General features: G+C 50.1%; 1 protein-coding gene across 2 annotated transcripts in view; it reads right to left on the bottom strand.

The window, feature by feature from the left end:
- Positions 1 to 14,777, bottom strand: part of ASTN2 (astrotactin 2) — a 347,344-nt gene that overhangs the window by 220,981 nt on the left and 111,586 nt on the right. For both annotated transcript variants that reach the window (XM_054084080.1, XM_054084081.1), the window contains one exon: positions 7,264 to 7,371. In XM_054084080.1, the coding sequence (XP_053940055.1) occupies positions 7,264 to 7,371 (108 nt within the window). The remainder of the gene's footprint in view (positions 1 to 7,263; positions 7,372 to 14,777) is intronic.

Raw genomic sequence — 14,777 nt, 5'->3', positions numbered from 1 at the left:
AATGGTTTGGGTTGGAAGGGACCTTAAAGCCTACCCAGCTTCAACTCCCCTGCCATGAGCAGGGACACCTCCCACTGGATCCGGTTGCTCCAAGCCTCATCCAACTTGGCCTGGAACACCTTCAGGGATGGGGCAGCCACCACTGCTCTGGGCAACCTGGGCCAGTGCTTCCTCATCCTCATCATGAGGAATGATGCGCCCAGGCACAGGCAGGAGCACGCGTGTACCCCATACCTGCAGCCACCTGGGACTTACAGGACCAAAGAAGCTGCTGGAGCAACCCCAGCCCAGTTTCCCTGCACAGACACATCTGCCTAAAGGCATGGAGGGGTGCTGGCTGGCCTTTATGTGCTGAGGCAGTGCATGCTTGCTCTGTGAGCGAAATAAGGCATCATGCAAAAGCCTCGTGTGTGTTTGCCTGCTGCAAAACCATCATCCACGACAGAGCTTTTGAGAGCTGAGAAAGGTTGGGAAGTCACTGCATCTCTCATCGGCACCGCTACCCTGGGCACCGCAATGGTCTGGGTGGGGACTGCGCTGCTAAGGAGCAGCTTCGGGACTGGAGGTACCCAGTGCTCCAGGAGGAAAAGACAAGCCTTGTGTCATAGAATCATAGAATGGTTTGGGTTGCGAGGGGCATTTACAGGTTTTCCACTCCAACTCCCCTGCAGGAACAGGGACACCTTTAACCAGATCAGGTTGCTCAAAGCCTCATCCAACCTGACCTTGAATGTTTCCAAGGATGGAGCCCCCTCTGCCTCCCTGGGTAACCTGTGCCAGTCCATCACCACCCTCATTGTAAAAAATTTCTTCCTTATACTCAGTGTAAATCTACCCTCATTTAGTTTAAGACCATTATTCCTTGTCCTGTCACAATAGACCTTGCTAAAAAGTCTGTCCTTAGCTTTCCTGTAGGCCCTTTCAGTACTGGAAGCTGCTCTAAGGTCTCCCTGGAGCCTTCTCCAGGCTGAACAACCCAAACTCTCCCTGCCTGTCCTCATAGCAGAGAAGGACCATCTTCATGGCCTCCCCTGGACCCGCTCCAACAGCCCCACGTCCTTCTTGTGCTGAATTATTGCATCCTAAGAGATTTGAGGATGGCCAGGTCATCTCGGATGCCAGTTGTCCTCTCTGGGGTGGTCTTCCCTAGCCTTGCAGAGAGCAGCAGAGCTCCAAACCAGCCAGGTATGCACAGACACCAGCACTGCCCCATCCATCCATCTGTCCCTACAGCCAGTGGCTGTGTCCCCCCTTCCCACTGTGCGCAGGGGCTGGGGCACGGGTGGCTGCACCGCGAGCTGACAACACAAGGAGGGAGGGAGAAGGCTCCCGGAGGAGATACACAGCACAGACAGACCCAGTACTCCCTCTTGCTGCTTCAAGCAACCCAAACCCACGCTTGCTTTATCGCTATTTGTCTCCCATTTGATTCCCAACGGCGTCTTCCCCAGCTTGCAGGCTGAGCCAAACCAGGGGCAGACCCGGGGGGGCCGATTCCCCAAGGATCACGGCAGAGACGGAGCAAAGCGTTGCCTGAGGTGTTCACTCAGCCCCAGCCAGGCTGGGGGCACCAGCAGAGCACAGAGAACATTACCCAAAATTCATTCTGCATTTCGTTTAGTTCCCCATGAAATAATAAGTGTCTGCTGCCTCCAGAGACAGGAGAGGATCAAAGAGAAGCTTCCTTATATGTAACAGTCTCCGAATACCTAATATTCCCTTATAAAAGGCCTTGTTTTAAACACCAAATACAGAGGCAGATCAAAGCTCAGCTTCTCATTTCTCTAACAGCCCTCAGAAGACTTTGCCAGCCGGCAAGGCACACACATGCGCGCGCGCACACGCGGCTGACACCAATCCAAGGTACGTAATTGGACTCTGCTAATTTGTGTAAACCATCACTGTGTGCTATGGAAACAGCCAAGTGCCTTGTTCAGGGAGTCTTCAGCCAAAGAACATCCCCAAATCACATCTTTTCCTTCCCCGAGGTGTCGAGGAGCACTCCTGGGATGGGAAAAGGCTGCTGGGATGGGAAGACGCCACTGGGATACAAACAATGGAAACAGGGTGGGTTATTTCCCCCCTCTTCTTCTAACAGGCTGCAACAGAGGGGATGCTGAGAGAGATGAAGGATTGCAGACCCAAGCATGGAGAAATGGGCTCGGGGTGGTCCAGCTCGGGCTGAAGCCGATGCCAGGGGTCTGCTTGAAGAGCAGCAGCCAGCTGAGGACATTCGATGAGAGATCCCAGCAGTCTCACTGCACTGGGCACCCTCCAGAACAACTCAACCATTACGATATCAACAGCATTATGGTGAGACTGCACCCAGCGCTGCGTTTTGTATGAGGGTTTCCAGCAAGACCTGTACCTGACCTTTCTGCTTGATGGTGAGGAGCAAGATCAGCCCAAGATCTGGTCCCAAGGGCTCACACCAGCCACCGCCACAGCTCCCAGCAGGTCCCAGGGACTCAGACATGGGGTCCTTGGCAGCTCCTAGGGGCTCAGACAATGTCCAGTCTACAGCATGGGCCAGAGGCTCTCTAGTTCTCCAAGATGAACGGGGTCAGGATGCTCAGCCCCTTCACAGGGTCTCTGCACAACGCCATCACTTTCTGTGCCTCAGTTTCCCTTAACTCGGGAAGCTACAAAGCATCTGCCCTGCAGCCCTGATGCGATGCGGATTTACTTTTTGTTTACCCCTTAGAAGCCTTTTCCTAGAAGACGCTTTAAAAGAGCAGAAACATTTCTGTGTCACGGAGCAGCTGCTCCAGGGCTTGAGGAAGCAGACAGAGGTGGAGGAGACTCTCACGCGCCTCCTCACTCCCCACCAGCGAGCCCGAGGGGCTCGTTAGACTCACAGAGTCCTTGACAAGCCACACAGTGAAGAGCCCAGCGGCAAGCCCATTGCTGCAGGGAGCCCGACATGGCTTTGGAGTCACGATGCTGCTTCTTTTCTCCCCCCACCATCTTTCTCTCTGTATCTGAAGAGCCATCAGGCAGGCACTGCATGCGAGCCGGGGAGCTCAGGGCTGCAAAGTCAGACCCAGAGTGGAATATATTTTGCTGGGCAGGAGATAATCACCACCCTAGAGCAATAGGGATGGAGCAGGAACGATGCACTATGCAAGGCGAGGTTTGCACACGGCTCTCCGCCTCCCCATTTTGGAGGGGGTTTTGTTACTAATATTTTCTTCTTGAGCTCAGAGAGGGACCTGATTGAACACACCCTACACCGCTCAGGAGAAGAAAGGAACTGAGCAATTATCAAAGTTTGATATCACCCATAATAGGCAACTAAGAATGTGTATTAGCTTCACTACAACACTGGCAAGTTCTCTCTCACAGAGATAACAGTGCCAGTGAAAGGTGCCTGGAGACAAAAGTCATCCATGTACCACAGTCAGCACACAAGGAGATTCTCAGTTCTCCTGGGGAGTAGGAGAACCAGCCCTTACAGTGAGCAGAGCCCTGGAGCACTCAAACCTGTTGCAGGAAAATCTCATTTCTGGAAAATCCCACGGAGTCAGTAATGAGGGTCAGCAGGAAGAAGCAAACCAACCAGCCCCAGCCCCAGGTGAGGGTATCTCCAGCCTTTGAGCATGGAGCTCTGTGTGGCCCAAAAGCCTGTCTCAGGACTTTGTTTCACTTTGAACCACCTGCCAGTGTTGCCGTCAGCACTGCCATCCAGAGCAGATGTTCCACTGATTCATCAAAAACGAAGCAGAGGATGGAGAACTGGGATGTGCACAGGCACAGGGTGAATAAAAGAGATGCCTTGCTGAAGAAAGGTATGGACAGAGCACTTCTTGGCATGAACCAGCTCCCCAGAGACACCAGTGACCAGCATTGCCTCTCCCAGCTCAAATCCCAGAGATGAGGCTGAGCCCAACAGCAGACAAGGACTGAGGCTCCACAGGAAAGTTTTTTCCGTGTTAGGACTCTCCTCCCACATCTAACTTCTCTGGAGACTTTCCAAAGACAAAGGAACATCGCTGTAAGGGGATCCCACAGAGCTAGAAGCTAGGAGAACGCAAGATGCCGTGTGCTAGGAACGCAGAAGGTGATGTTGTGGCTACCCCTACCTCTGTGCTTGAACAGATTTACTTCTCCATGTATTACAGCATTTAAAACCAGATATCAATGGTCGTGCTGTGCTGAGCTACCAGAACAAGCTCTCCATTGCTCAGTATTTCCATAGGGGAATATCCCTCTAATTTCCCTTGCCAAGGAACTATGAAACCTGCAGCCTTTCAGACAAACAAAGCCCACAATCACTTAACCAGCACGACTCTACAAACCTCAAAGTAAATCCAAATCTACACGCCACCTAAGTGGAAACATTTCCCAGCATTGGCTGGGATCAATACCTTGACAGCATCAGTAACTAGGTTCAATCCTACAAAACCTAATCCAAAGAGAAAAACCCAAGGAATGCCCCTCCTTGGACCTGATAACTATCTCACGGCACCTGCAGTGACATGCAACCATGACAAAATCGATACAGGAACATCATTGTAAGAACTAACTGTATCTGACGACGCATCCTTCTTTATTAGAGTTATGATCTTGTCCAATTATGGATCTTTGCAGAACTTGTAATTATGAGTTTGGTACTGTGACTTCCCACTAAGCTATTGCTTTCCTTCCACGAGGGAGAGAAGAGTCAATGAAAGGATAATGGAAAATTCCTTTCAAGGACGCAGCGATGGGAAGATTTAGCTAGACAGGAGAGGAAATACAATGGGGACTTTATGCAAGACAATTCCCTCGGTTAGCCACCACTGAACATGAACAATCCAGGTTCTCTCAGCATCACTCAAACGCTAACATAGATCTAACAGCCAGCTCTGTTCAACCGTGCGAGGCAGCTCTTCCTCCTGAATTCTCTTCAAACCCAGCCATCAAAGCTGCCCAGGTGAACAACAGCTTATTCAAAGGAAAAGAAAGGAATTCTGCCCACTTATCTATTCCTTTATATTTGCCCTACAAGGAAGCTTAAACAAACAACCCAAAGCCAACTTATATGTCAATAAGAATATCTTTGTACCCGGCACCTGGCACGAGCACGTTTCGAGAGACTGACAGAGCACTTGGCCTCATGAGGAATGGTGTCAAGGCAGTGGGAAAGCAAAGATTTATCTGCTTTTCATTAAAACAGTCTTCACACCTTATTCATGCACCTTGTCCTCCCCCTTCCTTTGTGGTAGCTGAAAACAACCCAAACTTCAGCAACTTTTCCAAAGTGCCAAAGGACCTTCACATCCAGTCCAGTATTTCAGGATAACTCATTGAAAAACAACAACTACTTCAGCACTTCGGAGATTTTCCCCCCACACCAGCAAAACTTTTTGTGACAGTTTCTTTTCATGGAATCGCGGAATCATTGAGGTTGGAAAAGACTTCTAAGATCATCCAGTCTAAATGTCAGCCCAACACCACTTTGGCTACTAAACCACATCCCAAAGTTCCACATCTAGAAGTTTTTGAACACCTCCAGGGATGCTGACACCCTCATTTCCCTGGGCAGCCTCTGCCAGGGCTTGACAACCCTTTCAGTGAAGAAATTTTTCCTAATATCCAATCAAAACCTTCCCTGTCACAACCTGAGGGCCTTTCTTCTTGTCCTATCACTTGTTACTTGGAAGAAGAGACCAACACTCATCAAACTACAACTTCCTTTCCGGGACCACAGAGAGCGATGAGATCTCCCCTCAGCCTCCTTCTCATCCAGGCTAAACAGCCTCAGGTCCCTCAGCTGCTCCCAGAACCCCTGGGCTCCAGACCCTTCCCCACCTCCGTTCCCTTTTCCAGACACGCTCCAGCCCCTCAATGTCTTTCTTGTAGTGAGGGGCCCAAAACTGAACTCAGGATTCAAGGTGCAGCCTCATCAGTACCGAGTCCAGGGGGACGTTGCCTTCCCTATTCCTTTTGGTCACACCATGGCTGATCCAAGCCAAGATGCTGTTGGCCTTCTTGGCTACCTGGACTGCTACTGGTTCATATTCAGCTGCTGTCAACCAGCACCTCCAGGTCTTTTTCTGCTGGGCAGCTTTCAAGCCACCCTTCCCCAAGCCTGGAGCTTATGGAAGCGTCATCTTTTTTCTCTTTTTCATCTGTGTTTGCAGCACAACCAATTTCTTCCTTCTCTCACACATCATTTTTCCTTTAACACAGCTATGTTTGTACTGCAACAGGTAACTTCAAGTCACGAATTCTCTCTCTGCTTTTCATCAAAATCTCTTTTAAAACTCATTAAGAACTTCTTATGGTTCTAAACCACATGGAAAAGAAAAAAATACCGAATGCTTGCCTTTCAGCAGGAACAAATGCACCCCTGTGCAAGTGTGTGTTTATTCTCACGCGCAATCATCAAGCTGATCAGAGGTGCCGAGGTAATTTCACATTCAAATAAACACGTTGCGAGCGTTTATCGGAATGCCTAATCATTGAAACAAATGGGGCCGCATTTGCTGCGGTGGGTGCAGGCATCGATCTGCGGTGCTGCGCTCTGCCGGTGCCGGGCTTAATACAGAAAACAGATGGAGGGAGCAGACCCACTATGGAATTTTGAAATTGCTTCCCAACGTAGTTATTTCCTGACAGTGATTTTTCAAACGCAGCAGCAGGAAGGCTCATCCCGTCTTCTGCCAAAGTGCTTGGTCCAAGGGTCCTGAGCAAAACCAGTCCAGCCTGATGTGACCAGAGGAAACTTGGACGCTAATTTCAGACTGTGGATGGTATTTCAGTTTCTCAGCTTCTCTAAACTCACAAAAAAAAAACAACCCCAAAAGAACTCCATCCAACAAATCTCTGCCCTGACTCTCATTTCAAATGTGTTCCTCTTAATTGCCTTTGTGTCGAGAGGAAGACTGGGGAATTTCCATCCAATGGATGCTTTGCATGGAAAATAAGGGGCAGAAAACAAGAATTGCCAAGGTGACCATCCCCAACAGCTGCACAGTGCCAGGACAATGATGGACACAGTCAACACAGCTTTAGGAAGCACCAGGTCATGCGTAACATAACTGAGACAAGAAACAACCAACGAAACCCAGAACCTCAGCAACATCAGTGGGAAATACTACTTACGGCTGCTGCATCACACAAACAGCACATTGGGATGTCCTTACCACTAAAGATAGGTATTTCAGTCCTTACCTAGACTCGTGCAGTATTAGCCAACATCACATATGGAAACACAGTGCTCAATCGTTTTTCCCTCTCACACCTGCGTGCATCAGCAGCGTCAATGCCATTTTGTACCTTTGCTTCGCCTCCGGCTCCGATACTGCTCGGTGTAGAAGGTTAGCTGGGTTTCATCATCCGCCTCTGAGCCAGAGTTCCCTTTGGCACGGCCAAACCCAATCCCACCTGCAAGCAATACAGAGGAAAAAAAAAATAAATCAGCCCTGTCAGCTGGGATACACAGCAGTAGAGGGGAGCTGGGAGGTCCTTGGCAGAGCTGATGGATTTGGCCAGCATCCACCACCCTCAGCCCAGGTGCTCTGCTTGGGGTCACCAGAAGCCACTGAGGACTTTTGGCACTCACGATTTCTCTAGCTCTTTTTTTGCCCTCGTCAAGAATCAAGACCCCAGTGGTGCCAATTATGATATGAATACAAGAAGTTGCTTTCTACCCCCAGGAATGTATTTTCCAAATGTATTGCAATGCATTTACAATGAAAAGCTCTGACTGTAGAAGCTGCTCTCCCCAAGGACACCTCCATGGTGAAGTACAATGAATTTTAGGTGTTTGCTTCAAAGAAAACCCAGCAGAGACATGCAGCGTGTAGGGAAATACAGCACTCAGGATCCCGCTATAGGGCAAGGGTCCAGCTTCTGTCTCTCAGCACCCACTTTGGCCCATCTGCTCCACCAGCTCACCAGGAGAGCAGGCAGCACGCACCCCTGCAGTGCCTGGTATGGGAGCAAGGCTGGTCCACAGCTTACCCATCTCCATCCCACAGCTAGAGATGATACAGGATGCTGGAGAAGCCTGGAGTCAAGGAGTAACGGATGGTTAAAAAGCAACACAGTCTCTTAACTGGCAGAAATCCTTCAATCCTTGCAGAGTTTAAAGCAAAGAGGCCTCTGGGGGTTGACAGTGGCCCTTTAAACTGCCATTAAAATATTTTACTGTTTTTTAAAAATCTTTTATTCTAGGCAGAAGCGCAATTTCCCCACTTCTTGGCAGGAGAACAGAAAACGAGTGGTGTCTTCTGCCCTCTGAAATCTTTAATCACCGTGATGAGAGGTGGCTGGCAGTAGCCAGAGGGACGCTGGGAGCTCAGCACGTGGCTCCTGCCCTGACCCGGCCATGCAGTGTCCTTGGGGAGGGTCCCAACGTGGGGGTAGGAAGAGGCACTGCCAGCTCCTTTCCTCCTGAAAGCAGCAGGAGGGGTCAGTACTTGCACACAGCAGCGTTTAGTGCTTGCATGTCGGGTCTGGGAGTCTATAGACTCGCACCCCAAACCATAACTCACCGTCAAGCCCTCTCCAGACCCCTGTATCACAGCAAACATCCAATGTCATGGATAAACCCGCACACAGGGACTGGCGGTTTGAAGGGCACGGCAGAGTCATCATAGAATCATCAGGTTGGAAAGGACCCACTGGATCATCAAGTCCAACCATTCCTAACACTCCCTTAAACCATGTCCCTAAGCACTTCATCCACCCGTTCCTTAAACACCTCCAGGGAGGGTGACTCGACCCCCTCTCTGGGCAGCCTCTGCCACTGCCCAATGACTCTTTCCGTGAAGATTTTTTTTCTGATATCCAGCCTGAACCTCCCCTGGTGGAGCTTCAGGCCATCCCCCCTTGTCCTGTCCTCAGTCACTTGGGAGAAGAGCCCAGCTCCCTCCTCTCCACAACCTCCTTTCAGGTAGTTGTAGAGAGCAATAAGGTCTCCCCTCAGCCTCCTCTTCTCCAGGCTAAACAACCCCAGCTCTCTCAGCTGCTCCTCGTAAGACTTGTTCTCCAGCCCCCTCACCAGCTTCGTTGCTCTTCTCTGGACACACTCCAGAGCCTCAACATCCTTCTCGTGGTGAGGGGCCCAGAACTGAACACAGTACTCAAGGTGCGGTCTCACCAGTGCTGAGTACAGAGGGAGAATAACCTCCCTGGACCTGCTGGTCACACCGTTTCTGATCCAAGCCAAGATGCCGTTGGCCTTCTTGGCCGCCTGGGCACACTGCTGGCTCATGTTCAGTCGCTGTCAACCATTACCCCCAGGTCCTTCTCCTCTGTACAGCTCTCCAGCCACTCTTCCCCCAGTCTGTAGCACTGCATAGGGTTGAGTTGTGAAACCATTATGGCTTATTCACATCAGCAAGGAAAATCTTAATTAACGTGGGCTTCTAATGCAGGCCCTTGGGCAAGCGGCCAGGGCTGCAGCTCTGCTGCACGGCCCCTTCTTTTGCTGAGCATGGGCTGTCCTGAGCAATTCTGCTGCAGGTGGTGTCCAGGGCTGAGAGACAGACACCAGTTATGGGATGTTATTTTTCCTCTAGAGCTCGGCTGAGCCATCTCCTCCACCCAGGAAAAGGACCTGGACACTGCCTGCACAGGCAGCACATGGCATATCCCTCTGCCACCTTCCTATGAGCCAGACCTGGTCCCTTCTGTGCAAGTAGATGGCTGGGGGATGGACAGAGGCGGTGATCCTCACTGCTCACTCTTCTCTCACACCCTGCCGAGGCGACCAGGCAGCCGGTGCAGGCAGCAGCCGCTCCACCAGTCCCTGTTCCAACCCCCTCCAGTTGCTCCACGTTTGTTTGCCGGCTGCATCTCTGTGATGGATGGCGCTGACATGTTAAATTACTCAGGCTGGATGTCTTCGGAGAGCTGGTGACAGCAATATTGCATTTTCTGATTACCCAGCACTGCGCAGGATGTATAAATACAGGAGTCAGGAGACCCAGTGCAGGTCCCCAGCCCACAGCGGAAACATCTCCTTTGACCCAACACACTGTGGCAAAGGTCAGCCTGGAAACATGAGCCCAGGGCAGAGAAACAGCTGCAAGGGATGTGCTTTCACCCCTTCATGTTATTAGGGGTGCTGGAATGCACCTTGGCAGTGGTTTTGGGGTGTCCCAGAGCCCTGTCAAAGCAAGCTGCAGGAAGCAGGAATGCCAATCCTCAGCCGATCCTGCTGTGAACCTGACTGTATGTTTAACTGGCTCAAAAGTCTTGCTGAAGCATCCCTGTGAGAGGCTGGCACTTGGGGCAATGCCTCCTGCACCAACTCTACTGGTTTACCTCTGTGTCAGGCTGTTTGCTGAGGTACGGGGCTGAGGATGCCCACAGCGGGGGCTGAGGGTGCCCACAGCAAAGAGCATCCCTTGCAGCTGCCGATAGGGCTGAACTCAATTAAAGCCAAGCAGCCTTGCGTGGTCAGCACTCCTTTTCACTTTAAAAACAGGGAGAAAGCCACCAAGTAACAGCAAAAAAAAAAAATCCCAATCGCCACAACCGATTGCAAAGCAAAATAAGCTGCTTAAAAGACAGAGGACAGGGAAACAGCAACTTCACAGCGCTGGGTACCTGTAACACACTAGCAACTCTCTGCAGCAGCTCCGTAGAGGAGCAATATCCCCTTTACACCGAGTTTACTCCTGCTATTTAGATTTGAGAAAAAAACAAAGCTCCCCCTCTTCACCCGTACCCCCAACACACACACCTCCTGCCCCACCGCCTGGTCCAGGGGGAATGGGCGAGGAGAGGGAGCTCAAAGAAGGTGCTCTTGTTTCTAATCCTGTTTGCAGATTTACAAGCTCGTTAATCCGTTCAAATAGATCGCAGCTCAGCCACGCGCCGGGGCAGGGCGCTCGTTTTAAGCACAACATTAATTTAGTGGGGAGCAAGGCGGGGTGCCAAGGTAAACATCACTTGTCGTGGTGTAATTAAGAATGGTAGTGTTAATGCTACATGGGGATGAAGGAAATAAAATTCAGGAATTGGAGACTCTGTTATCCCCAAAGATTTTTTTTGTTAGGCAAAAACGTGTATTTTTTTGAAAAGGTGCATTTCTGTCATTAAAAACAAACCTGATATTTTAAATCTCTTCCCCGAAGCTATGAGGTTACAGAGGGGCTCAGAGAAGTGAAATGCAGGCAAAACAAATCAAAACTGAGTTAAAATAAAGAAATAAAGTATCAAGAGCACTCTGGATAACTCCTGTCTGAGGCCAAGTTGACCTCAGATACTTAATCCTTTAAGTAGGATGTTATAATATAAGTGGGAGCTGGTATTTGGCCCCAATGCTAAATCTCTCTGCCCACAGCCACAGCCCCACTGGCAATGCAAAAGGATTTTCCTCATCCGTCCCCTCCTGAAAAAGGGTTAAACCCTGCGCATCACAGTATTAAATACCCACAACCTCCCTGCTTGACTTGTGTTTGTTCCACTCCACTTCCATACTCGCTTGCCCTGTTCACTGCAGTCTACCAGGAGTTCAACAACCCCTTCTTCCTCCAGGCTTCCCAGTAAAAACCAGCTAAGGAGTCCCCTCTTCTCCTCTCCGGTGCCGTGGCAAGGTCCAGGCACTGAGGGCTGGCAGGGTGATGCAGAACCATACAATTAGCTAAATGGAAATTTGCAATATAATTAATTTGCCCCTGAAAAAAAGCGCGAGTCAACTGAAAAATCAAATGTGGTCAGAGGAAGGTAAGTTAGATGCAGTTTTATGCAGGAAAAAAAACCCCAACAAAACAAACATTTTCTTTTGAAATGTATCCAATCAACACAAAAAAAACAGGATACAAGAAAAAAAAATCCCTTTGAAATGAAGCGCTCTGCTCTGATTTATCATTGTAGCAGAGGTACACACGCTGCCTTCAGCTGGTAAAAATTCTTCCTCCTCATTGATCTTCTCTTTTCCTTCTGATTACGCCCCAAACCCCATGGGGGGGGCAGCCCCATGGCTTCCACCATGGAAAACAGGGATCACAGGGCTGTGAAGGGTTGTATTTTCACCAAGGACCAACTCATAGAATCAGTAGGTTGGAAAAGACCGCTTAGATCTTCGAGTCCAACCATTCCTACCTGCCACTAAACTATGGAGCTGGATGTGACTGCTTTGACCCAGATGAGGTGAAAGCTCCCAAGTGAACCCTGAAAAAGTCTTGCCACCAAAATGTGATGCTCCGTGGGTACCACGTGATAAACAGGCTGGGCAGAGGCGTCCCGGCAAAAGCAGGAATCACGGGTGAGCTCAGGCTCAGCTCTTCTCCCTAGGGTAATATTGGGCAACTTATAGCACAGCCAAGACCTCCAAAAGACAAACCATCTCAGCCTTGACAGTACATCCCATTTCGAACAGAAGGAGCTATTAATTGCTTATTTACTCTCAAAGCCAGGGTGCTTTTAAAGGCCTGCCCCAGGAGAGGGCACCAGACCCCCTCTCTGCACAAACCCGCCACCTCCCAGTCCTGCACCCCCACATCATCCCCAGCCCTTGGGGTGGACACGCAGGGTGGTCCACAGCCAAACCTACACCCTCAGTTCCTGCATCACTGCCTCTCCCAGTGACTCCCAGGGCATCACTTCCCTGTCTAAGCCCCACCCTGATGCAGCCGGATTGGGATGCTCTGGGTACCATCCCAGCTGCGCTTTAAAAACCAGTAAAGCCAAAGCCTCTCAGACACAACTTCCTTCTCTCCCATGCTGCCAGTCCTCAGTGGAGATATCCTCCTTCCAGCCCACCCCTCGTGCACCTTAGCTCTTATCATCCTTGCTCTCCCTCTATTATTTATAAACTCTAAATGCACTTCACTCCATAAAAGTGTTTGGGGAGAAAGTTTGAATGAAAAAGGCATTACACAAAATAAAGACATACGGTACTGCAAATGGAGAGGGTGCCGTGTTGGTTTTTTTTTTTCCTGAAGTCGATCTTCTCCACAAAATCCGACCTTTCCCAGAGCTGTTAAAAACACTTAGTGCAGAATCAGATTTAATGACAAGCAATAGGCAGCAGTTTAAATGCACTTAATGCAGGGAAGCGAAGCAAGGCAAAGCTTATCCCAGCTTTGTTTATGTTGGGTTAGGGTGTGGGGTTGTTTGTTTTCTGGTTTGGTTTATCCCATCCTCTATAGGAGTGGCACTCAGAGCTCTTTTAGATCGTAAAGAAGGAAATCCTTTGGCTGTGCGCGGTTCCCGCGGGGAGAGCGCTCCAGCTGTAAGGCTCTGATGAGGTTAAGCATTAATTAAATCGAACTGTGAGAAAATAATTACACACATGCATCCGTCAGGCCGCCTTGTCACTACCCAGTAACAAAGTTGGATGCAAACTCCATCAGCAGAACTGTCACACGGCTGTTAGAAGGAAATAAATGCATCCCAAATGGACAATTTCATTTAGGGGGAGGAAAAACGACCCCCACAGATTGCAAAGGATTAATGAGGCAAAAGGTTTGTGTTTGCAATTGGATGTAAAATGCAAACATCGCAAATTGTGATATCATCGTTTAACCTTAATGTTCAATAGGTCTCTAACCAGTCACCCACCGGAGAGACAATTAACCACAGGCTGCAAAAACAAAACCACCAGCACAGGAGAGGTGCAGGGAAAGGTGAGGATGGGGCCTCAGCAGCAGCACTCAGCCACAACTATCACAAGAGGAAAGAAATCTAAATTAAAAGGGGATGGGATGAGGCTGTAGGAGGGAGATTCCCCCTGGAGATGCTGGAACTGCTTGCATTTTGGGGGTGCTCACTGATTTCTAATGGTTGAGACCTTAAAATCTATTTTCGAGGATGTGCAAGTGAGTGTTCCTGTAGGTGGAGACACTCAAGTCGCAGTTCCAGACACCATATATATGGGCAATTAAGGCCAGACCCAGCTCCCCACTGTCTCACACAGCCATCCTCAGAGAAGCTGCCAGGAGGAAGAGAGACCTAAGGAAATTACTATAGGTTGAGCACTAACATCATGAGGATTCATCCTGCAGACAAGGGAATGGCCACAGCAGCACCTTCCCAGCTCACTTCATCCCTTCCCTTCCAGCCATAGAATCATAGAATAGTTTGTGTTGGAAGGACCTTAAAGATCATCCAGTTCCAACCCCTTGCCATGGGCAGGGACACCTGCCGCTGGATCAGGCTGCCCAAAGCCCCATCCAACCTGGCCTTGAACACCTCCAGGGATGGGGCAGCCACAGCTTCCCTGGGCAACCTGGGCCAGGGCCTCACCACTCTCATGGTGAAGAAATTCTTCCCCATGTTTAGTCCAAACCTGCCCCTCTCCAGTTTATACCCACTGCCCCTCGTCCTATCTCTACAAGTCTTTGTAAACAGTCCCTCCCCAGGTTTCTTGTAGCCCCTTCAGGTACTGAAGGTCACTATAAGGTCTCCTGGGAGCCTTCTCTTCTCCAGGCTGAACAACCCCAACTCTCTCAGCCTGTCCTTGGATGGGACAGCCATCTTCCTCACTTCTAGGGGAACTGAGCCCTGCAGCACAGGGATGCAGTGAGACAACCCCACCCATCTTCAACTGGATGCTCACAGCCTGGAAAGCCAACCATATCCTGGGCTGTGTCAAACAGCATGGCCAGCAGGTTAAGGTAGGGGATTCTGCCCCTCTAGTCCACTCCAATGAGACCACTCTGGAGCCCTGTGTCCCCCTCCGCAGTCCTCAGTACAGGAAAGACATGGATCCGTTGGAGCAGGTCCAGAAGAGACCAGAGAAATGGTCAGAGGGCTGAAGAACCTCTCCTGTGAAGACAGGCTGAGACAATTAGGGTTGTTCAGCCTGGAGAAGAGAAGGCTCTGAGGGCACT

The sequence above is a fragment of the Cuculus canorus genome, chromosome 19 (genome assembly GCF_017976375.1).
Source record: "Cuculus canorus isolate bCucCan1 chromosome 19, bCucCan1.pri, whole genome shotgun sequence".
Classification (NCBI taxonomy): domain Eukaryota; kingdom Metazoa; phylum Chordata; class Aves; order Cuculiformes; family Cuculidae; genus Cuculus; species Cuculus canorus.
This window is presented reverse-complemented; position numbering and strand designations above follow the sequence as displayed.